At 39.8% G+C, this 24,464-nt stretch overlaps 1 protein-coding gene across 13 annotated transcripts in view; it reads left to right on the top strand.

Moving 5' to 3' along the window:
• The window catches only part of dlg5a (discs, large homolog 5a (Drosophila)), a 199,289-nt gene that overhangs the window by 81,955 nt on the left and 92,870 nt on the right, over positions 1-24,464 (top strand). For all 13 annotated transcript variants that reach the window (XM_068020571.1, XM_068020579.1, XM_068020575.1 and 10 more), the window contains exons 3-6: positions 7,621-7,689; positions 9,643-9,817; positions 14,495-14,638; positions 24,226-24,409. In XM_068020571.1, coding sequence (XP_067876672.1) covers positions 7,621-7,689; positions 9,643-9,817; positions 14,495-14,638; positions 24,226-24,409 — 572 coding nt within the window. The remainder of the gene's footprint in view (positions 1-7,620; positions 7,690-9,642; positions 9,818-14,494; positions 14,639-24,225; positions 24,410-24,464) is intronic.

Genomic DNA, 24,464 nt, shown 5'->3' on the forward strand with positions numbered 1-24,464 from the left:
ACCCTGCCTCCTGTAAGGACTCCATTCCATTCTCCCAGTTTCTCTGTCTCCAACGCATCTGCTCTGATGATGCTACCTTCCACGACAGTGCTTTCGATATGCTTTCCTTTTTCCTCAACCGAGAATTCCCCCCCACTGTGGTTGACAGGGCCCTCAACCGTGTCCGGCCCATTTCCTGCACCTCTGCCCTCACCCCTTCCCCTCCCTCCCAGAACCGCGACAGGGTTCCCCTTGTCCTCACTTTCCACCCCATCAGCCTCCAGATCCAAAGGATCATCCTCCGCCACATCCAGCGTGATGCCACTAGCAAACGCATCTTGCCCTCCCTTCCCCTGTCGGCATTCCGAAGGGATCGTTCCCTCCACGACACCCTTGTCCACTCCTCCATTACCCCCACCACCTTGTCCCCTTCCCACGGCACCTTCCCCTGCAATTGCAGGAGGTGTAATACCTGCCCATTTACCTCTTCTCTCCTCACTATCCAAGGCCCCAAATGCTCCTTTCAGGTGAAGCAGCGATTTACTTGTACTTCTTTCAATTTAGTATACTGTATATTCGCTGCTCACAATGTGGTCTCCTCTACATTGAGGAGACCAAATACAGATTGGGTGACCGCTTTGCGGAACACCTCCGCTCAGTCCATAAGTATGACCCCGAGCTTCTGGTTGTTGGCCATTTCAACATCCCCCCCCCCCCCCCACCCCCTGCTCTCATGCTCACATCTCTGTCCTGGGATTGCTGCAGTGTTCCAATGAACATCAATTCAAGCTCGGGGAACAGCATCTCATTTACCGATTAGGCACACTACAGCCTGCTGGACTGAACATTGATTTCAATAATTTCAGAGCATGACGGATCCCCCTTTTTATGCTTAGTTATTTTTTCATTTTTCTTTTCCCTTTTTATTTGGTTATTTTATTTTAGGTTTTTCAGTTTGTTTCCACTGTGCTTAGCCACTGTTCTGTTTTTTAAAATTTTTTTTATGTTTGTGCTTGGAGTGCTGTGTGCTTTACAGTCATTCACACCCTCTCTGTTCTAACGCTTTGTCTTTCAGCACACCATTAACATACTGTTCACCTTTGTTCCATGACCTTCTGGTCAGTTATTCTCTGTGACCCAGTCCTATCAACACCTTTACCTTTGTTATCTCTTGCCCCACCCCCGCTTTACTTGCTTAAAATCTTTTACATTTCTAATATTTGTCAGTTCTGAAGAAGGGTCTCTGACCTGAAATGTTAACTCTGCTTCTCTCTGCACAGATGCTGCCAGACCTGCTGACTATTTCCAGCATTTCTTGTTTTTATATTAAAAATTATGCTGTGTGTTTAACACATGCATTTTATTGCACCAGCAAATTATGTGGAGGTGTACAGCAAGTTAAAGTGGACCACTTGAAGCAGACTTGCTGTGCTGTTACTGCTATTCCTGGGAAAACTGGCAGATTTCTCGAAGCATGTCACCATGTGGCTGCCAGCAGTGTTTAGGAGGAGGATGCCAACCTTTAGTAGACAGCCCTACTGTCTAAAAGAACAAGGAAGACTCATCTGATATTGGTATTAATTACTGAATATCTGCGTCCCCTGTTTTATGAAGATGAATTGTGCAAGTTCAGAGAAATTAAACATTTAAAGCTCTGGCTATTCAGTATTTTATCAAAACAATTTCAAATATGTAGTATCTCTAGAGTTGTTCAAAATTATGAAGGGTCTGGACATAGTAGATAGGGAGAAACGGTTCCCAAGTTTCGAGAATCAGAGAACGGAGGAAGGTTCGAGAACCCGAGGACAGTGATTTAGGGTGAATGGCAAAAGAACCAGAGGCAACATGAGGGAAAAACCTTTTTACGCAGTGAGTAGTTAGGATCTGGAATGCGCTGCCTAAGATTGTGATGGTGGCAGATTCAATTGTGGCTTTCAAAAGGGAATTGGATGATTACCTGAAGAGAAAAAATATGCAGCACTATGGGGAAAAGGCAGGGGATTGGGACTAGCTGAGTAACTCTTAGAGAGCCGCCATGGACTTGACAGGCCGAATAGCCTCCTTCTGTGCTGCAACTATTCTATGATTCCATGATTCTAACTCTGTGGTCAATAAGACAAATTCATTAGAGACAACATTGCTCGCAAATAAGCGAAAATTCTCATAGATGGCAAAAAAAGCTTGACAGTTAAAACTGTTGGATTCTTGAAAGCCTTTGGTGATAGTTTGAAGGAAATTGAAAGATGAGTGAGCAGAGAAGGTGTATGCAGATTTAAGTACTCGATGGAAGCTCAGACATATAAAATGGAAACCGAGTTAAAATTTTAAAAACATCCTGAAGCTCTCTGCAGTAAGGTGTATTGAAGGTTAGTGTTGAGAAAAAGATAGAGATGTTTGAAATTTGGTGCTACCCTTTTCCCCCTTATGGGATCTTGGACAGTTAGATACATTTTTTTTTTAGAAATTGTATGTGAAAATAGAGTTAATGGGCACATTTATTTGTTCAAAGGTGCCCCATTTGAGCTGTACAATATGTGTCAGGAATGAAGAGCGTACACGCATAATTTGTATAAAAACCTCACTTAAAGGGAAGGGGACACCCTTGGGGCGGCACAGTGGCGCAGTGGTTAGCACCGCAGCCTCACAGCTCCAGCGACCCGGGTTCAATTCTGGGTACTGCCTGTGTGGAGTTTGCAAGTTCTCCCTGTGTCTGCGTGGGTTTTCTCCGGGTGCTCCGGTTTCCTCCCACAAGCCAAAAGGCTTGCAGGTTGATAGGTAAATTGGCCATTATAAATTGCCCCTACTATAGGTAGGTGGTAGGGAAATATAGGGGCCAGGTGGGGATGTGGTAGGAATATGGAATTAGTGTAGGATTAGTATAAATGGGTGGTTGATGGTCGGCATAGACTCGGTGGGCCGAAGGGCCTGTTTCAGTGCTGTATCTTTAAACTAAACTAAACTTGGATCATTAAACCATTGTCTGATGAAACTAATTTGAATTGTAGACCCACAACTGATGAGATTAGCATTACTTTGGTCTGTTATAATTCAAACCTTCAACTTTCTTGTTGAGGTTGGATTAACCCAAAGCAAGTCACACAATTATTGTATTAACAGAGCATTGGATTTGTAAATTAATAACAGTAACTTTAAGGACGATGCAACATCATATATGTTCCTTCAAACTGGTAACAGTTTTTTTTTATTTGGGAAAGAGACTATTGCAATGATTACCAAAAGAAGAAATGTGTTTCTTGTCTTCCTTTGCACGCTTTTTCTTTTTTTTTATATTTCCAAAATATACTTTATTCATAAAAATCTGTAAAAAAAAAAATACATTACCAAACAGTTTCAAACAGCACCAAGCCAAAAAATACAAACAGTACAAGGGTGATCAGTTTCCTTCAATACAATCATGAGTTGCCTCACAACCCTTTCATTTCATTTGTCGTGCCAGATACATTTTTACATTTTACAGCATACAAAATTTTCCCAGTACAGTTCGAGGGGTTTCCCATGGATCCAGCCCCTCAGTTCAGCTTGGTGGGGGGGACCTTACACAGTGGTCTTTCCCCATTGAGCCTTTGCTGCGGCTGCCCCAAGCTTTAGTGCGTCCCTCAGCACGTAGTCCTGGACCTTGGAATGTGCCAGTCTGCAACATTCAGTCGTGAACTACTCTTTGCGCTGGAAGACCAGCAAGTTTTGGGCAGACCAAAGGGCATCTTTCACCGAATTGATAGTCCTCCAGCAGCTGTTTGTCTCGGTGTGCGTCCCTGGGAACAGCCTGTAGAGCACAGACTCCTGTGTTACCGAGCTGTTTGGGATGAACCTCGACATTGCACACTTTTTCATTTTCGTTGTGCTTTAACTCAAGATCAGGAAATTACGCCCTTTGCTCAGTCAACTTGTCCCACTCTCTTTCAGTGAATATACTTTTCACTCAGGTCTGCTGTTGATATTGCTAACTAATGGCTTTCCAAAGTACAACAGGTTACGTTTATGTTTCTTCGTCATCAGAACAATAAGATAAGAGGAGCTGAATTCTGTTTCCCCTAAGCATCATTACAGTGTAATAGCATTAATGTTGAGCCCTGAATTTTGCATTCTATTTCAGAGTGACCCAACACTGCTTTTTATTGTAATTGTTCAGCAGTAGTTCCTGTTCTTAGAACCTGAATTAAAGAATAACTGAAGGAAACCTTGCTTCATAAATTAAAAGATGGATTATCTTAAGATAAAGGAAATAAGGATTAGCTGAGAAAAGGGGTCCATGCCTGTAATGCAGTGTTACATGGTATTATTGAATGTGTTTGTTAGTTCATGGTATTTGATCTACGTGCTGTAAATACACACCAGGCTATTGAAGATGGATGTTGTTTAAAGTCTTTAGAAATCAAGAAATGAATAATGTTACATATTCAGTGAAGGAAAATCTGTACACCTGTTCAAAATATAAATGTGCTTCATTTTCTTTCAGGTGGCACATTGATGCAGTGAAAGGTTTGCATATTGTCTTGGACAGTTTGTTGATGCATTCAAAGTTGTAATGACTACACTTTGCTCATTGTATAAGTTACAGTTCATTGTTAAGCTATATTGGTATGTGTTACAGAGGAAGTTATGTTAGCTTTAATGTGCAATCTTCCATTTTTTTTTGAGGCAAAGACAATACCATATCTTATAACCTGTGGCTATGCACAACTGTGCCCTGCCCTCAGTCCTCAAACATGTAATAGCACATTGCTGCTTTAAGCAGCATTTGTTTAGTTATTCCATGATGATCTACAACTCAGTGATTTCATGAACACAACCTGCCTCATACTTGTGGAAATAGATTGCTTGAATAATAATGTTGTGTGATTCAACAGATTTGTAATAGAGCTAAATGATCACTCTTCTGGATTAGTATAAGCATGTTGAAGGATAGTGCAGTAGTGTGATAAGTGTTTTCTTCAATTAGAATGTTAAGTGGTCTTTCTGTCACCAGTGATATTCATATGGGGTGGGGTGAGGAAGAAAAGAGAAAGGAGAGTAGGGATTAAACTGTGTTGCTTTGTTAGTCTGAACACAGTAATTTAATGAAGACCTGTCTTGGTGCATTCTTCACTTCTTCCTGATCTGGTTCTTGTAGCTACTGTCTCTGTTTCATATTGACAAAAAAAAAATGATATAAAACAACATTAAAGGTTCGTACTCATCCCAAATTTCATCAGAATACAGATTGGAAAAGTTAGAGAGAGCTTTTTGCCTCAGACAAGAAGAGTAAAATTGCATTTTCTGTTTGGTTAGAATACATTAAATTCATAAAATTCAATACATATGACAAGTTAATTAGTAAAGTTATCGTGGATGATCTGGTAGACTGATTCTGTGGAGTGACAGCAGTTCTACTATGTGCTGCTGTGCTTGGTCATTGTCCCAATGTTTGGTAGGTTTCAGGGATGCCACCAGAGCTTTGGCAATGTTCTTTCGATGGGTTACAGGAGGCTCCAGATGTTTGGTGTCAAAATTTACATGAGGATTTTTGTTGATGTGTGGATTTGCCACTAGCAGTGGATCTGGAATGAGGAACAAAGCTGCTTCTGATTCAGCCCCAAGCAGTTTGTGATTCTCTCAAATTGACTGGCTTTGAGTCCTTTTGTCACCACCTCAGAGGGACGCACTGAAAGATTTTGGCTGGGAAATAATTTAGGAGTTTGCTTATGTTAGATGGGGATCATTACCATGAAAGCAAGGAGGTAATGTCTGATTCATTTTGATTCTTGATGATGATCTATATGCCACAGAACACTTTTTATCCCTATTGTAGATCATTGGGTATGAGTAAATGATAACATGGAATGTGCCCCCTCATTGAAACCTTATCATTGCGTATCCTGTAAATATTATAAATCCACTTGGATTATTGATAGAGGTGGTCATGTACACTTGGCAAGGTTAGCTCAGAGTCATCGTCTGATGTCATTCAAGATTTCCAGCTGTGCAGACAGATAGGAATATGGTAAATTTAGTTAATTTATTCTGCCATTTTAATTTTTTATTAACGGTATGCATTGCTTCACAAATGGGATCCCCATTGTCATTGGATTAAGTTCTCTCAAGATGTATTTCTGTGGCTGCTCTTGGTGCATTTGTTTATGTGGCATGTGGAAGTAATATTCCATACTCCTCCGAAATTAATTGTATCTCTGGTTGGGAGAAATTTTCCACAGTCTGATTGGTTACATGATCCAGATGATCTGGTGTGATTGGCTACATGATCCAGATGATCTGGTGTACCATTCTGACTTGCACGAACAGTTCAACATCTTTAATGGATTAATCTTTCCTGACATTGACTACTTCATCTAGGTAACTGTATTTCCTTTGCGTTTTCACATCTCTTCCACCGAAGAGTCAGCACACGAAATGGAACAGGCCATGCATTTAACCTATGAGATCTTGAGTTGATTTTGCCACCTGTACACATCTGCCTCCTGCAGAGGCTGTAGGATACTTGATGCCAACCTGCTGAATCAGTATTCAACCTCACAAATAACTTGAGTGCTGTGAGATATAATGCAAAGGTCCTGTTTGAGAGGGAGACATTCCATAATCAACACTTTGCCATTGAATGTTCAGTTTATGATTTTGCTACAAATAGAACTGGAAACTATACTGTAAATATCAATTTTGCTTAGGACTTGGTTATTTTAAGTATGGAAGGTACTTGAAAGCTTATCATATCTTTAAGTGTCTTTAAATTTTCTCCAGAAAATTTCCTTTACTTGCTTTCAAAACCTGTTGGCAGGAATTAAAGGGCAGGTGCAGTTTGAGCCATTATTTATTTCAAAAGCTGGTTGAAATTAAATCTTTATTGGTTTATGGTTTCTACTGCTGCAATATACACAGACAGTTCCCATAAAATATCTACGTCCCTACTTATTAAAATATGGCAATAACAAAAATACATAACTTTAAAAATACAACTTACTATGGAGCTAAATTTCACTTTATAGCTCTAATTTTAGCCATTCTAATCGTGTGCAAGAACGTACTGATACGTGGCTGTGCTGTTAAACACTGGTAACAGAAATGCACTTCTGCTTACTGCAATTTTTTGAGAACTGACAGCTTTAAAATATCTATATACAGTGCCCAGGAGTAGCTCTTGGGATTATTGAGCTGTTGGGTATGGTGTTAAAATGTATGTGGAGTGACTAATTTTGCTCAACTTGGCGTGTTAATGTGTACAGCTGCTAATGATACTACTTTGAGACTCAGGGTGCTGGTTTTGAGCCCCACTCCAGAGTCTTGAGCGTGTAATGGCGACTGACACTTCGGTGCAGTTCTGAAGGTGTGTAACACTGTTAGATGAGATGTTAAACCAAAGACCATATCTTCCCTCCTCAGGTAGATGAAAAAGATCCCGTGACACTATTGGAAGAAGAGCAAGGGAGCTCTTCCCATCTTCCGGCCAACATTTATCCCTGAACACACACCATTAAAAGAGATTATCTAGTCATTTGATATTGTTTGCAAGACCTTGATGGATGCTAGTTTGCTGCCACATGTCCTTATATAATAATAGCACCTACACATCAAAAGTACTTCATTGTGGAGACAGAATTTCTAGTATAAAGTTGTAATCTTCTTTTCCAGGATCTACCTACAGTGTGCTGTCAACAATGCCTTCGGACTCAGAAAGTAGCAGCTCTCTCAGCAGTATTGGTGAGTTCTCACCCTTTTGCTGTGATACAGTCCAGGCCCTACTCCTTTACTCAGTCACTATGTTTTTGACAAATGCGAACCAAATATGAACATATGAAATGAAGTGTGTGAAAGACCCATCCAGCCCTGTGTACTGTAATCCTACTCCTAATGATGCAGCTCCTCAGACAAACAAAAGCAATCTCGGCCAATTCAGGACAAGCTCTGGGAAATTCCTCTTCAACTGATAAATGTTCTCTTCTCTCAAGAACGTGTCCGGTTTCCTTTTAAAGGACTGTTGCGATCCCACTACATGTAGTGGAAGTTCGTTTCAGAAGGCTGTAACTCTGCAAAAATAAGTAGTTCCTGGCATCTAACATAACTCTATGCTTTTGGATTATTGTAGGTATCACCTTTGGTCTTTTAATCCCTATCCATTTAAAATAACCAATCAAACCTAACACTTTGGATGGAAGTACTTGAAGGTTTTGGAGAGGGTACAGAAGAGATTTACTAGGATGGTTCCAGGAATGAGGGACTACAGTTTCATGGATAGACAGGAGAAGCTGGGGTTATTCTCTTTAGAGTAGGGAAGGCTAAGAACAGATGTGAGAGAGGTATTTAAAATCGTGCTGAGCTTAGATAAAGTAAATAAGGAGAAACTTTTTCCAGTGGCTGAAGGGTCAATAATATAGCACAGATTTAAGGTGGCAAAAGAACCAGAGGTGACATGAGGAAAAACTTTTTTTTTAAATGCCAAGAGTGGTTAGGACTTGGAATGCGCTGCTTGATAAGGTAGTGAATACAGATTGAATACACTATTTGGCCATTTCAGTTAAAACTGAAGTCAATTTCTTAGATAAAAATATATGAAAAAGTGAGTAACTTGTTAGTTTTTATTTTCATAGTTGCTTCCTGTCTATGTTAAAAAGCATTAATTATTAATGACTGAGCATAAAATGTTCACCAAAAAAGTGCCCTCTAGACTGGATGACTGTATTTTCCTTTTACCTGATAAGAGACTGGATATGTTATTCACCTCATCGAAGTTTAGGATTTAAAGTTCCTCTTGGCATTTGACTTAATAGTCATGAACTGCAACAATTGTGCATTTATTTATATATTTGCTCACCAGCATACTAAAGCAAAATATTTAACCTTAAGATACATTGTGATGTATCCAACAGAATTACGATTTTTCACAGCTCCCTAAGCAGTTATCCTTGTTATCAAATGCGTAACATAGCAGCTTGGGCACAGATGATTGTGAAAAAATCAAAGCCCGATTTTAGCTCTGGTTAAGAATTGGGGGCCTAGGGGGCATGAGACCTGGGAGACTTTAACATCCAGGGCTCAGCTACATGTCCCTGATCATTTTCCTGTCTGAAACAGGTGTTGTCGGGGAGCTGAGGCCACTGCTGGGGACTGTAGGAGCTGCCACTAGCACTCCGGTAAGATTTGGGAGTGCCTCACAATTGGGGTTGAGAGTGGGGGAAGTGAATATCTGGGACAGGAGAGGCCTAAACCTTTCTTGTGGGGCACAGAGAACTGCTCCATTAAATCAAAAGAAGTAAAAAAATTTGCTTTATTAGGCTTCTGGTTCCGATTCTACTTCCTGCAAGGTAGTGTTGGTGGGAACGCCACAACTCCCTGTTTAAGCCCATTTTCCAAAAAATCCTGTTGATATAATCAGATCCAATTTGCATATTTAAACAAGGACCTTCCAGTTTCCGATGGGTGGCCTTCTTACCTGCTCAGAAGAGCAGGTTAAAATCGTAACCTGCAGGAACAGTGCAGAGCGTTGGTAGGTGAGCCCCACAGGTAATTTTTAACTGGCTGCACAGTTTCTGCCAGGGCAGGGTTAAAAATGCTCCTGAAATGTTATTTCAGCAAATAGTTTGCCTTTATTTTCAGTTAATTTTTGGTTCTTAAAATAGTAAACACAAGTCTGTTACCACTGTTTTCTTTAAATAGGTACAGGCACATCTGGGAAAGCTGCTTCTCCTCCACCAATGCTCATGGATACCAGGCAGATGAGTGAGAAGTTGGAAGCCATAGTGTTCCAACTTCGACAGGTCACTCGTGAACGGGATGAATTACGCAAACAGTTAGCACTATCTTCTCCTGGGTCTACATTCGATGATTGCAGGTATGAATCTTGGACTTGCACGTAAATCTTGGACTTGCACAATCAGCGTACTCAATGTAAGTGCTTTACAAGAGTTACTTTGATAATGCTACATTTAGTTACCTACGTTTTTAACTTTACACTTCGTAATACATAAAGGAGACATTTCTTTCAAATGCCCTTTCCTTACTATTTCAGACTTGGTATAGAGAATTGCAAATTCTGGTTTGTTAATGATTGCACTTTCAACCTTGTGACAGGTGTTGACCAGTGTATTTTCTTGTGTGAAGAGAAGATCCGCAGAAACTCTAGAGAAACACAGTAAAGAATGTTCGTTCAGCTTAGACATATTCACAGCCACCCCCTCAATCTTTCCATCTCGCATGGTTTCTCTACTCCCATTGTCTTGCTCACAGCCAAAACCATGTCTGACCATTTCGTTGTATCCCTTAGCTGCTCCCTTCCACCACCAGTTTCTTCTGCACCTAATCCTGGGGAAATAAAGTTCCTGCGCCATCACTTACAACAGCTCTTTCAAACTCCCAACTTCCGAACAACTTTTGATCTGCTCAACCACTGTCACCTCCAACTTTGATGCTGCTGTTCCCTGTACAGCCCTTACTGTCTTTAAGCTGATTGTGCCCCCTTATATGACTCCCACCTTTGCTCCCTTAGCTCAAAGGGTGGCAGAGTTAAGTGTTTCTGATGCACAACTGATTTCACCATGCATCACCAGATCTGGCTGGACCATTCCATGCACAATCAGGCCTTGTTCTCCTCTGCTAACGACTACAGGATCATCTGGAAAACAAGGGAATCAAAGGATATGGGAATAAGGTGGGAAAGTGTTAAGGTGGAAGATCAAGCATTATCTTATCGAATGGCGGAGCAGACTCAAAGGTCATATGGTTTATTCCTGCTCCCATTTCTTATGTTCTTATGAAAGCACTTTGCTGCACCACAAAATGTCTCCTTGAATCCATCTGCTCTACCCCCTCCACCCTCATGTCCAACAAGAGTGAAGACTTATGGAATAACCGTAGCTAGACCATCTCCAGCAATGGCTTCTTTTCCTGCCCTACATCATTACCTCTGGAGTCCAGCAAGGATCTATCCTAGGCTCCTTTCTCTTTGTCATCTGCATGCTGCCCCTTGGTGACATCACCTGAAGACATAGGCTCAATTTCTGCTATAAGCTGCATCACCTCTCTCAGCCCTTCTACTGCCTTCCCTGGACAATTTCTCTAGATCCATATCTTTCACAATCCTGGGATATCCAAATTAAGTACTTCAGAACTGTAGCCAAAGTTATGGCAACCAGTTTTTGCATAGCACGGTCCTACAAACAACAAGGTAAATGATCAGGCAAATTAGGTCTGAATCCACCAACAGCTATCCTTATTACTAGGGTTTAACCTAGTTTACTTATTTCTACACTCCCCAGATGGAGTATTGGATAATGCATTTATCTCCTGCATCACCTCAAAACACAGAAATGAGCATTGCAACAGGAAATCCAGCAAAAAGCACATGAGGTGGGGTGACTAAAAGCTTGGTCCGAGATTTTAAGGAGTGTCTTAAAGAGGGAGAGGCAAGTGAAAAGGCAAATGGGGGTTGAGAGGGGAAATTCCAGAGCGTACGGCTGAGGACATAGCTGCCAATAGTGAGGCAAAAGGATTTTGGAATGTTCAGAAGTGAAGGATGCACATTTTTAGGGGGCTTTAAGGCAGTATATAAATGGAAGTAGTTGTTGTAGCAGTAATGGAGCTGGAAAAGGTTACAGAGATAGGGAATGGCAAGGCCATAAAGGGATTGACAGAGGATGAACATTTTAAAATTTGAGGCATTGGGATCCAAGAGCTGATGTAGATCAGGTTGCATGGAGGTAATGAGTAAGGGTCTTGGTGCAAGATAGAATGTGGACAGCAGAATTTTGAATGAACTCTAGTTTATGAAGAATGACAAGCCAACCAGAAGAAGTCTGGAGGTGAAAAAGGCATGCATGAAGGATTCAGCAGCAGCTAGGCGAAGGCCCTTATGATGCAGAGGATATGTAGTTGAATACTCAGCTCCTGGTCAAATAGCACACCAAGGTTGCAAATAGCCTGGTTTAACTTCAGACAGTGGCCGCAGAGGTGGATGGAATCTGTAGCAAGGATATGGATTCTTTGGCGGAGGCTGAAGATGATGGCTTCGGGTTTTCACAATGTTCAAGCAGTTTGACAACAGAGGCAGTAGCCACATGTGATTATTTGGGAATCCAGCTGTAGCTAATTATAATTTTGGTTAGTAAATAGCAAATGAGTTCTAGAAACTGTTGTTTAACATGTGACTCAGTCATTCATGTGGTGTATCCATGTGCACTTTGTCACGGAACTGTAATTATTTTTCTCCTCTGATTAAAACAGTGTGCCTTTAAGACTCTTAAAATCAGTTTGCCTTTAAGAAAGGGAGAGAAGTTTTGGATTTTCTGAGACAAAGTGCCATCTGCACTTGTTACCCTAGGCCACAGCAGGAGAGAGAGAGAGAGGTCACATGGTATAATGTTTCGATTTGACTGTGTAAAACTGGCAAGAACCAGCTTGTTTCAAGAGACTTTCCAGCGAGGTGTGCTACTGAAGAGCTGTCCATTTTTTCTCAGCAAAATTTCTACAGGGAGCTACAGGCCGAGTTGATTGCCTGTTGAGGACAAAAGCTCTTTCTTTTAAGAGACCGTTTGTACTGCTGAAGGTAGTAAAACTTATTTTCTTTACTTCCAAGCCAGGAAGTATTTACTTCAAGATTGAATCTCTCTTGACAGTGTATTTTTCTGGAATTTGGTGTTTGATGCCTGCTGCAGCAGAAGTGTTTTGAATGCCTATTAAGAACAATTTCATCAAATCCACGTGGAAACTTCGAGTAACATTTGATTATATTCACATTAGAATACCTCATCCATCAGGAATGTAACCCACAAAGACTTATTTATTTATTCTTAAACAGCATTTTTAAAAAAACACTACTTTTAAAACCAGTTAACTACTGTTATTTTTGAGTGTATGTGTGTGAATGGGGAAGTTGGATTAAAATAAGAATTTATGAGGTTTTTAGACATAGGTTTATCTTAATAGTGTTTAAGATTTAATTTTTTAATAAATGGTTAATTTGTTGTCTAAAGATACCTGGTTTGGTCTGTTTTATTCCAGGGGTTACAAGAGTGTTTAATTTGGCTTTTTTCTGGTTGGCTGGGGAAAATTTCAATAATATGCTGTGACCTGTGGAGTGACGGGATTGAATTGACAGTGCATTGCTCCCGCCACGGTCGTTAACAACTTCAACTTTTCTTCACCTTCAACATTGTGCATTTATTCATAAATGACAGATGAAAAGCTGAGCTTGAGAATTGATTCTGATTGTTTTGTTTCCTTGGTTACTTGTTTTGTTTCCTTGGTTACTGCTTATTGGTTACCTGCTAAAATAGTATATAATATGGGTGAAAACGCCAGACTTAATTACTCATCGTGCTAAGATCAGTAACATTGTACATAGAGGAGAGCTGCTGTCGTGGTCAGCTTGACCAATTGGAATAAGTGCTGCAGGCCAGCTGAAGAATGCAAGCCCAACCAATAACGAGCAGTTCCAACAGGCCACATTGTTACAAAGGGTAAGCAGCACCCAACTGTGTTCAGGCGGAGTGCTAGGGTGGGTCTGGCATGTCTCGTGCGAGTCAATCTTTTGAGCAATTACTGAAGTCAAAGCACCACTCGCAATTACTGAACAAAAACTAGAAGCTGCATTAAGGTGTGCTTTGGTCTCATGCCAGAATTTCAAACCGTCGTGAAAGAGAATGACTGCATCATGGTAGATGTTTGTTAAGTAAATATACACATGAAGTGCAATTGCCTGTCGTATATGTAAGAGCGTTTTCAGCTAAAATTAGTGTATGTGGCTAAAACTGTGTCGTCCATAGCTGAGCAGCAATTTCTGTTGGACAACATTGATCTAGAGCACATTTTTAACAATTATTTTGAACCCGAGCAGCCTCCAGACAAGAGTAAGACTTTCCAGTGCAATATTTGTGCGTCATCCCAGAACAATTGCTTTAATTAACTAAATTGTGGAGAAGTATTATTGTTAATGTTGCTGATAGATATTGTTTGTAATACTTATTGGAATGCTATTCTGTGTCAGTTTTTTTTGGAAAGTAGAAAGGTGATGTACACGCAAAGTCCTTGATGAATATAATGGAGTGGAAAAGGTTTTTCAGCATTTGGATCAGTGTTTCGGAGGATGCAATCAGTACTAACTCCATTTGCGATGTTTAAAATGTTAAAATGATTTGATAGGGTAGATATGGAGAAACTCTTTCATCTGATGGGCGAATCGTGAACAAGGGGACATAAAATCAGAACTGGACCATGCAGGAGTGAAAGCAGGAAGCACTTTTTCACACACAGGCTGGTAGAAATTTGAAACCTCTGCCCGAAAGGCTGTGAATACTGGGGGTCAATAGGAGCTTTCAAGACCGAGATCAATCAATTTTTGTTAGGTAAGGGTATCCAGGGATATAGAGCTAGGGCAGGAGAATGGAGTTGAGGTGCAGATCAGCCATGGTCTAATTGCTCGAGGAGCTGAATGACCTACTCTTGTTCCTTAATCTAGTATAGAGTGACTCCCTGATTTTGCTGTTACTAATGTTTCATATCTTTGGCTCAACAGACCCAGTCCAAAGCCGAGCCATGACTATGAGAGACTAAAGATGCAGTGCATGAAAGCCATGTCAGACCTACAGTCTCTGCAGAACCAGCACACAAAAACACTGAAGAAATGTGAGGAAGCAGTCAAAGAAGCAGATTTTTATCAGTAAGTACAACAACAACTTGTATTTATATAGTGCCTTTATGCAATAAAATACCCCAAGGAGCTTCACAGGAGTATTATAAAACAAAATATGACACCGGGCCACATACAGAGATATTAGGGCAGGTGACCAAAAGGGTCTTCAAGGAGGAAAGTGAGGCAGAGAGGTGTAGGGAGGGCCTAGACCTCAGTGAATGAAGGCACGGCCACCAGTAGTGGGAGTGATTAAAATCTGGGATATTCAAGAGGCCTGAATTAGAGGAGCGCAGATATCTCGGTGAGTTTTTGGTATTGGAGGAGATTACCGAGATAGGGAGGGTGAGGTCACGGAAGGATTTGAGAATGAGGATTGTATAGTCAAGGCATGGTTTGACCAGAAGTCAGTGTAGGTCAGCAAGCACAGGAGTGATGAGCAAATGGAACTTGGAGTGAGTTGGGAGATGGGCAGCAGAGTTTTGGATGACAAGTTTGTGGAGGGTAGAACATGGGAGGCTGGCCAGGTGTGCGTTGGAATAGTCAAGTCTAGAGGTAACAAAGGCATGGATGAGGGTTTCAGCAGCAGTTGAGCTGAGGCAAGGCTGGAATTGGGCAATGTTATGGAGGTGGAAATAAGCAATCTTCGTGGAAACATGTGGTCGAAGCTCATCTCGGGGTCAAATATGGTACTGAGGCTGCAGATAGTCTGGTGGCTATTCTAATAGCATCCACATGCTGAGATTTGCCACAACAAGGCTTTGCTTCAACTTCCTGCTGATGTCTCATTTAAGGAAGCTTGCAATTCCTGTTTAAAACTATGCAGTAATTTGTGTGTCTCACCATTCCATTGGAACAAGTGTAGATGAAAAAAATGATTGGGGCAGGGGCAGGTGTTTGAGGTGGGGGCCTGGAGATGGGGCCTGAGAGGGAGCAATGAGGCCAGTCTTAATTAAAATCATTTTAACATTAGTATATTTCCAACCATGTGAGAGAATCTTCAGTGCGCCTGCAGTAACCACCTTGGAAAACCTCTGAATTACTGAGAAATAAATATCTTTCAGTGGAAAAGTGCTGCAATGTATGAAGAAATAAGTAAATAAATAGTAAAATATATCAACGAATCGGTTGTGTGGAACATAAGGAATTAAATAGCTACATCTTGGAAAAGTTTTATGCAGTATGGAGCAATAAAATATGAACAGAAAGGCTCTTGGGAGAGTGCAGCATTACATAAATAACAGTGGAAAGCCACAGGGGAGTACGAGGTAATATGCATTAGAGAGGAGGGACCACGAAGGGGGAGACAGTCTGAGGCCGGTGAAGCAGATCCTTGAGTTTGGATTTACGTGCACATATTTCCAGTTTTTTTTTTTGGGACAGTCTTCCAGTGGATGAGAAAGTGACGGCAATCTGGTGTGCCGCATCTCGGCCCACTTTACTGCTTGCTCAATTTTGTGCTTTCATTTCTGTCAGGCGGTGGAACCTATCACTGTAAAACAGGTGGGCATATTTAAATAAGGTGGTAATGTCTTTCGAACTTCATACATCCCATTTTCTGTCATTCTGGCCTCATTGACGCTCAGCAGAAATCATATCCAGGGTTGCTAGGTGATGAGCAAATGAAGGAAATACATTTCAAGAGGCGGGCATGTTCTATTTGAATTTGTTCTTGGGGTATGGATGATGCTGACAAGGCAGTATTTATTGTCCATTCTAAGTTGCCTGGAGGGCATTAAGAGTCAACTACATAGTGTAAAATGTGTAAGCCAGACTGGGTAGGTCCCTTTTCACAACTGTACAAAAGCTTTCATGGTAATGTTTTATAGTGCCAGCCAACAAATTACCAGATTTATCAAATTCTGTTTCACAACTTGCCATAGTGAGATTTGAACTCTTGATCTCTGGACTTTCAATCCAACAACATTATTCATGTAGAGGAAAGTTATAAGAATTTCCCTAGCTACAAATGGAGTTCCACAGGATTAATAGGAAGCAAACTTAGTATTTAAAAAAAGGAAACAAAGGTAGCTCCATTAGCGTAAAATAAGTGGAAACCATTTTAAGTAAAAGGCTGGAGAAGAACCTTTGTTGTAATAGTTTAAAGAAACAGTGAGGATCGCTTTACAAGGGAAAGAGCATGTTTCACAAACCTCCTTGTTTTCTTTAAGGATATTATCAATAAAATGGACCATTGAATTCCCTATATATAATTTATATGTATTTTCAAAGAATCTGATAAGTTTACTTGAAAAGCATATTCCTGCAAGTTTAAAGTAGGACACATGACTAAATAAGAGGTTGGATTAAAAATAAACAGTGAACCATTGTGGGAGGTGTAGCGCAGAGTGTGGGGTTAGAACCTACTGTTTATTAAGTTTACAGAAGTGACCTGACTGCAGAAACCAAGTCTGTATTAAATTTGCGAACCCTAAAAAGGGGAATCAGGAATGTAGTTAATGATGTGAAGGAGAATTTAGATTGGCTAAATAACTGAGCAAACATATTAAATGTAATAATAAATTTGAAGTCCAGCAAACATACAGAAAATTAAATGTAGGAATTAATTTAAAGTCTAGAAAGATGGACATGTCCTTAGTGTATGCAAACTATTAAATGGTATGAAGTGAGTCCATAATTTTACTTCAAGGTTCATCTGGCCAATGGACCCAGATTAAAGGCATAGGCATCAATTTAAAATAATGCAAAATACATTTAAAACCAACGCCAGAAAAAATTCTCTGCTTAGAGTAATCAGTGTTTGACATAGTTTGCCAAGTAAGGTAACAGAATCAACCATTAGGGATATTGAAAATAAAGTTTAATAGCCTTTTTGTGAATTAATCAGAATAAGTATTGATAGGCTGAATGGCTTTTTTTGGTCCTTCACTTTTTCTTGTATTCTTCTAATGTTCCAGCACGTTTCTGGAGTTCTCGAAACCTGTGTCAGAAGTGTGGAAGAATACATAATTTAAACATATCCTACAGAGAACAGATCAAGTGACATCCTAAGTAAATCCATAAAAAGCTATTCTGAAATGCAGCCAATAGTTTATGCAAATTGAAGTGAGGGACTGCTCTCAGAATTCACCAGGGCCAAAGGCCAGCAAACTCCATTTTTTGCTAGGATTGCCAAATTATGGTTAAACCTTCATAAAGTAGTTAATGTGCATATTTTAATTTTGCATTGTCATAGTCGTAGCACCCCAGATGGAAGTTGTTGAAGTACTAATGTTGTACAGCTTCATTGCCAACAGAATCTTGATAGGTTATAGATCATTTTTGATAAACAGAAATAGATGGGAAAGGAACAGGTTTACTTTGTGAAAAGTGATTAAATCAGAGAGAGAGATTACAAATGTGTGTGAGGCTGCTCTTTGCTTCTGGATTTGTATGTGTGGAGTGTCTGTTTTCTTGTCCAGGTAATGGTCAAAATCCATTTGAGATCCTATTCACCTTTGTAATGTAGCCCAATTATCCATTATTCCCTGTAATTATTGTGCTTTTTTCACTTTGGAAGACCAAGTTAATATATTGTTACGACCAGGTGAGAACGGGTCCAGGGGTTCCCTCTCAGCCTTTGCCTGGTTTAATCCTAACAGGGTTTAATTTTAAAACACCGTGTTTGTAGCTCCCCCCTAGTGAATCCTTGTTCACTGCTCCAAATGTAAGGCAAAGAAATCAATCAGGTTTCCTTAGATTTAAACAAGAAAGGTAGAAGTTTATTAATCATAAACTCTAATCCAGTTAACAACTACGAATATGCAACGTGATCAAGCTAGCATGCATACCCGATAACACACTCGCAGACAGAGGCAGAAAATGTAGAAGGAATAGAGGGCAAAAGTTTGAGGCAATATCTAGTAGTTACAGTCCTTTAAGTTCAATGTGGAGTCTTTGGTTGCCGGTAAGTCTTGCAATTCGTTGGGGCCCCGTGCACGCTTCAACTTGTTTCGATGTCAGAGTCTTTTCTCTCTTGAGGTTCACATGTCTTCCGCGGGCCCGGTGGCTAGGGAGATAGTGAGAGAGAGAGAGAGTGGCTTCCTTGTTCCAGCTTCAGTTGCGAACTGCCTTCTGTTCCTTTCTGTGTGGTACAATTCAAAAAAAAACCCAGGTTGCCCAGCAGTTTAGTCATGTGACTATCTCCTTATTTGGAACAGTCTCTCCTACGAGGTTTGTAGATTGTATTACCTTAGTAGTCTCTAGAATGCGCTTCCTTACACCTTCAATGTCTGGTGATCAAAATCCATTTGGGTTAATTGGAGCAGGGGATGGTCCTTTGACTCCACAAACAGCATCTCCTAGTATGCAAGTGTCCTTCCAGCCCAGTGTCTGGTCATCTTCAAAGAAGTTATTTCTTCACTCCAGCCACAGTTTAAAATCAATGCTCATATGACAAAATTATTCTTGGCAGGTGGGGGTCTACATGACAATATTAATTTGCTCATGCAGGTTCTCAAAGTGTCAAAACATTAAGCCATCTGGTTGTCAGGCCATTTTAGCACAAAGTACAATTGCAAAATAGTGCTCTCAAGGTAATTGTTAATCAATATGACATACAAAAGCCACAATTAAAGGTTGGCTACATGTAGTGCTGTATATAAACGGAGAATTTAGATTGTTCATTAGCAGGTGTGAATCCAGTCTCATTCTCTTATGTTAGCTACAAAATAAGAGAAATCTATACCAGACTACTTTTTCTTCAGTAATCTCTGATGTAGTACCTTGTAATTATGTTTTCAACTCTCTGTAGTTACCTATTGTAATGTACAGAAAATTCTCATTGTGAACTATAATAATGAACCTTGGCATTTTCTTAACCCATTGATAACTCGAGTAGTTTAGTTTAGTTTAGAGATACAGCACTGAAACAGGCCCTTCAGCCCACCGAGTCTGTGCCGAACATCAACCACCCATTTATTCTAATCCTACACTAATCCCATATTCCTACCAAACATCCCCACCTGTCCCATTATTTCCCTACCACCTAGTGACAATTTATAATGGCCAATTTACCTATCAACCTGCAAGTCTTTTGGCTTGTGGGAGGAAACCGGAGCACCCGGAGAAAACCCACGCAGACACAGGGAGAACTTGCAAACTCCACACAGGCAGTACCCGGAATCGAACCCGGGTCCCTGGAGCTGTGAGGCTGCGGTGCTAACCACTGCGCCACTGTGCCGCCCAATTATTACAGTGTCATTCAGCCCATCGTGCCTGAACTGGCTTGTTGACAAAGGTATCCAATTAATGCCACATCCTGCTGTTTCTCCACAGCCCTGCAAATTTTTCCTTTACAAGTGTATATATAAAAGATACAAACTGAATTGGGATTAAGTAGTCTTCTCCGATTTTGCCAAGTTTTATTTTGTTGAGTGACAGAAATTGACTATTGTTTGCATACTGGGCTGGATTCAGTTATCTGGAACTGCTGTGGGGCTGAGAGAACATTAACAATATATGAGTGTCTGTATTCAGCTTTCCTTTTTCAATTTTCTTCATCTTTTCCTTTCCCTTCTGGGGTACAGTTCCACTGGGTCCATGGTGCCTTGCCCGTGCAACAATTATGCACATTTGAGCATTGACGATGAATGCTGCAGGCATGGAGCATTTCAGATAATGCTGATCCTGTCAGCCCAGCGCCTGCAGTACAATTTCAAAAATAGTCATTGAATAGAGAGCAGGACTGGGAGCACTGACCATTTTATTTTGATAACAATTGTAGCTTTTCTTCTTCCTGTTTTCTTGATAGCATTGTCCCCTTATCGGGGTATGGGGTGCTGATTTTTCTCCAGTATTGACTGTTAATTATGTGTGACCCTCAGAGTGAGTATTGTAAGGCTATTCAATCACGGGCATCTCAGTTGAACCTGATCCTGTGCTTACTCATCATCCACATATTCACATTTCAAACAAAGTCCTTAGATAGTGATCAGGAATGGAAACCATAGATGACTTTCCATTACCAATGCCAAATGTATTGTGGTTGGTGTCGATCAGCTAATTCTGGGAGATCAAACCTTGACCTTCTTGGTCTGTGTGGCTCAGCTACCAACTGAATAATTCAAGTGTTTAATTGGGAAAGCTGTTTCCACATGGAGCCAAGAAAAGTTTAAAATCTCCAACAATAATTAAAATCTGAAGGAATGAAACTCCACTTTTATTAAAGTTACCTTTTAGTGCCAGAGAGTAATTAAGACTTAACATGCTATTAAAAGAGTTTTTAGACTGGAAATTATTTGAATTAACTTTCTGTGGTGCGTTTAGGCTGTATCTATGATGTAATTACAAGAATTTCAAGCCATTCAATACATTTGAATAAGGAGGAGGCAAGATGCTGTTTCCATGCAGTTTATGGAAAAGCGGCACATCTCAGGTGCCATCTTCAGGGTTTAGCTGCATGTATGTGGCCACCAGTAGCTGCTGTTGGGTCTCCACATAAGTAATGATGAGCACTGTTAGCTTCACTCTTAGCAAAATCCAGCCCAATATCTATGTCCAGTAGCCAGTCCAGGATATTGTGATGAAATAAATGTTATATGTAACCTATTTTATTCAAGCTGTCTCACTTTCTGTAAGTGAGGTACAAATGAATGTAGTGTGCTCTCAGCAACAATTGACATGTCAGTATTCAAGATCTTCAATGCTGTTTAATGCTCCTCTTCCTTTCCACCACTGGATTTGTATTTGGGTTGTTACTTGGAGATCACTGAAAACGTTTGCAAAAAGCGCAGCTTTAATTGATCTCTAGATCAACTAGAAAATTGTTATTAATTTTATTTAAGTTTTCATTCTCAATGGGCAATACTGAGGAGGCTGTCATGATTCCTTTTTCCTAGTTGATCTGCTTCCAAAACAACAACTAACATTTATACAATGCTTTTAACGTAGTAAAATGTCCCAAGGCGCTTCAGAGGGCATGAAGAGTCAACCATGAAGATTGTGACAAGAGGCACATCTAAGCAGAGGGTCATAGGTTTCTGGTAACTGCTGTGGCCATTTTCAAAATAATCAAGGACATCATGTTGTTTATTTTTATAATTTCTTGGTATTAGTTTTGTTTTAGTGGTATATAATCTGAGCTGTAATTTACCATTTGTCTTTGAGGGTTGTTCACATTTCGGGCTGGATAAAATTGACTTTAATCCAATTAGACAGTGGGTAGCTGGTGTGTGTAACACACATACAGGAGTAACCATCTATGTAAAGGGACTAAAGTAAATTTTATTACTTTATTTGTCCTACACAACCACTTCAACTTGACAGTTTGTTTTTGACGATAATACTGTTCCCAATTGCTGGTGAGCAAAAAAAAAATGCACTGCCAGCATGTACAGACAGCCAAAAACTGTCTACCTCTGCCTTTGTTTATATTGCTGCTATGAAACCACCTCTTTAACTGTGTCTCACAGCTTTCAGTGCTGCAGGCATTAACAACAGCAGTGAAGGGTAAATGCATCACACCATTTTCCTGTGGTTTACTGCATAATTACATTGTCCACGAGTATAACAAAAAAAAGCTACTTTATGCACATGGAACAGTTTTACTAATTTAAATAGAAGAAAATGCACAGTTTAAAGCCCCTTTATTTTCTTTCCCATTCATTATCAGCATGAAGCCCCTTTTTTATTTCTGAAATTTTTACTTTGGGCCTTAGAATCACCATGACGTACTCTGTTTGGAAGTCTGATATTTTTTATATCACTTAAACATGATTTTGAATGTGCAATGTGCTCATTAGAATCACAAACGCCTTCAAAAAAGTTACTGAAAGGATTTACTTAGAAGCCGTCGTCCTGCTGTCTTTAATTATTTTAAATCCCTTAACTGTGATACATAATTACATAAGCTAAAGAAATTTGTGTGCTTTGTTTAAAATTAAATGTAAAGTTTACATGACTGTTTGGCATTTGTTTTAATTTTTCTATTTTGAAAATATTGCTGTAAGTTTTACTGTGGTGTTGATTCGGACATTATTATTCCGATGCAGAGATGGGGTGTAATGCACATCTTGAGTAAAAGAATTTGGTAAAAGGCTTGTAAGAATTCTGCCCAGAGAATGTGAAGGAAGTGTCTTGATAGATGCCTAAAATTCATAATTAATACTTTTGCATTCACTGCAGTATGATAAAGAACTAGCTCACACAGCTGTATAATTACATAATCATTATTTAAAAATTCTTAATATTGAAATAAATCACAAGTCCCGTAAATATGTTCTCTACTCCAGCATGCAAACATTCCTTAAATCCCTTTGAAGTTTTAAAAAAAAGTAAGTACTTGGTAATAGGTTTGCTGCAAAAGTTTACTCAAAAAGCCTTTACAATTCATTTCCAGCTTGTTTTCAAATAATGTATAAATACAAATCAACTTAAATACTTGTATAATATCCGGCTAAATACAGATATAGATTGTTGACCTATTGCTAACTAGAGAGCATAAATTTAAGATCATCAAAAGAATAAAGGGAGAACTTAGGAGTATTGTTTTATGCAGAGTATGGTGAGGATGTGGAATGCCCTACCAGAAACAATGATGGATGTTAGAATCCATGATCACTAGTAAAAGGGAAGTGGATAAATATTTGAAAAAGAAATTAAAGAATGTGGAGGAAGGACATGAGAAATGGGGTTAATTGCATAGCTCTATCAGAGTAATAAAAGCAAAATACTGGGGATGCTGGAAATGTGAAATAAAACAGAAAGTGCTGGAAATACTCAGCAGGTCTGGCAGCATCTGTGGCGAGAGAAGTGGAGTTAACATTTCAGGTCTGATGAAAGGTCATAGACCTGAAACATTAACTCTGCTTCTCTCTTCACAGATGTTGCCAGATCTGCTGAGTATTTCCAGCAATTTTTGTTTTTATTTATTATAGCACTTTCAGAGAGCTGATGCAGACACAGTGCACTCAATGGTCATGCTCTGTGCTATAAAATTGATTCTAGAAGAGTACGAATCAATAGGTTCGATTGCATTAGATGGAGGGAAATTTAAGTAAGGATGAGCTAAACTAGCATCAAGAATACCAAGACAGAAAAAGATAGAGTGAGCAAGATCCAAGTGTTTAACTTTGACTTTTAAATATTTTTTTACATTGTACATTTTTTATAGCATAGGATTAATATTCTGCGAATAAAGAGATCCCTGACAGTTTGGCAGCTTTACTTCTATGAAGGTGTTTCTTTCAACATGACAATGCCCGAACTGAAACTGAAGGAACCATCTGGCCCAATGAGATTGTCATTTTCTTAGATTTCCTGGTTGTCTAAAGGATAAGACCTCAGTCATTGATGATGCTTAAATGTGATATTTGTGAAAATTCAACACGCACAGTACTTAAAACACAAAGTCGGTCATCTTGTAACCCAGCAATTTGTTCTTATCAGTTTTCCAGTAGAGTTCGTTCTTTACACTGAGGTATGAGGAGAACAGAGGTCAATTTTTCTGAAATTAGCAATACATGTTTAGCTTGAAAAGTGGAGGCTGTACTGTTAATTAATTGTAAATTATTTACAGTGATTGTATTCTAAATTTGTTAACCATTAAACAATAGGTTAGACTGGTGGTACAAGAAGAAAATCCTACTTCCCAAAACACTTCTCTTTTACCCCTTTAGCACATTGCACAGTCGCCTGCGAAATGATCAGTCTCAACTCAAGGAGGAAATGGAGGTCATCAAGAGGGAGAACACCCAGTTGCTACGGGAACACAATCACGTCCAGCAGACCTGTGAGGAGTTGAAGAGGCTGCATGAGGACGATCAGAAGGAGATCACTGACCTACGTAGTCAGCAGCAACAAGTAGGTGTTGAGCACATGGTCTGTTAGTTTAAAGGTGAAGCATATTCTTCTGAAT

Source organism: Heterodontus francisci, chromosome 42, assembly GCF_036365525.1.
Source record: "Heterodontus francisci isolate sHetFra1 chromosome 42, sHetFra1.hap1, whole genome shotgun sequence".
NCBI lineage: Eukaryota > Metazoa > Chordata > Chondrichthyes > Heterodontiformes > Heterodontidae > Heterodontus > Heterodontus francisci.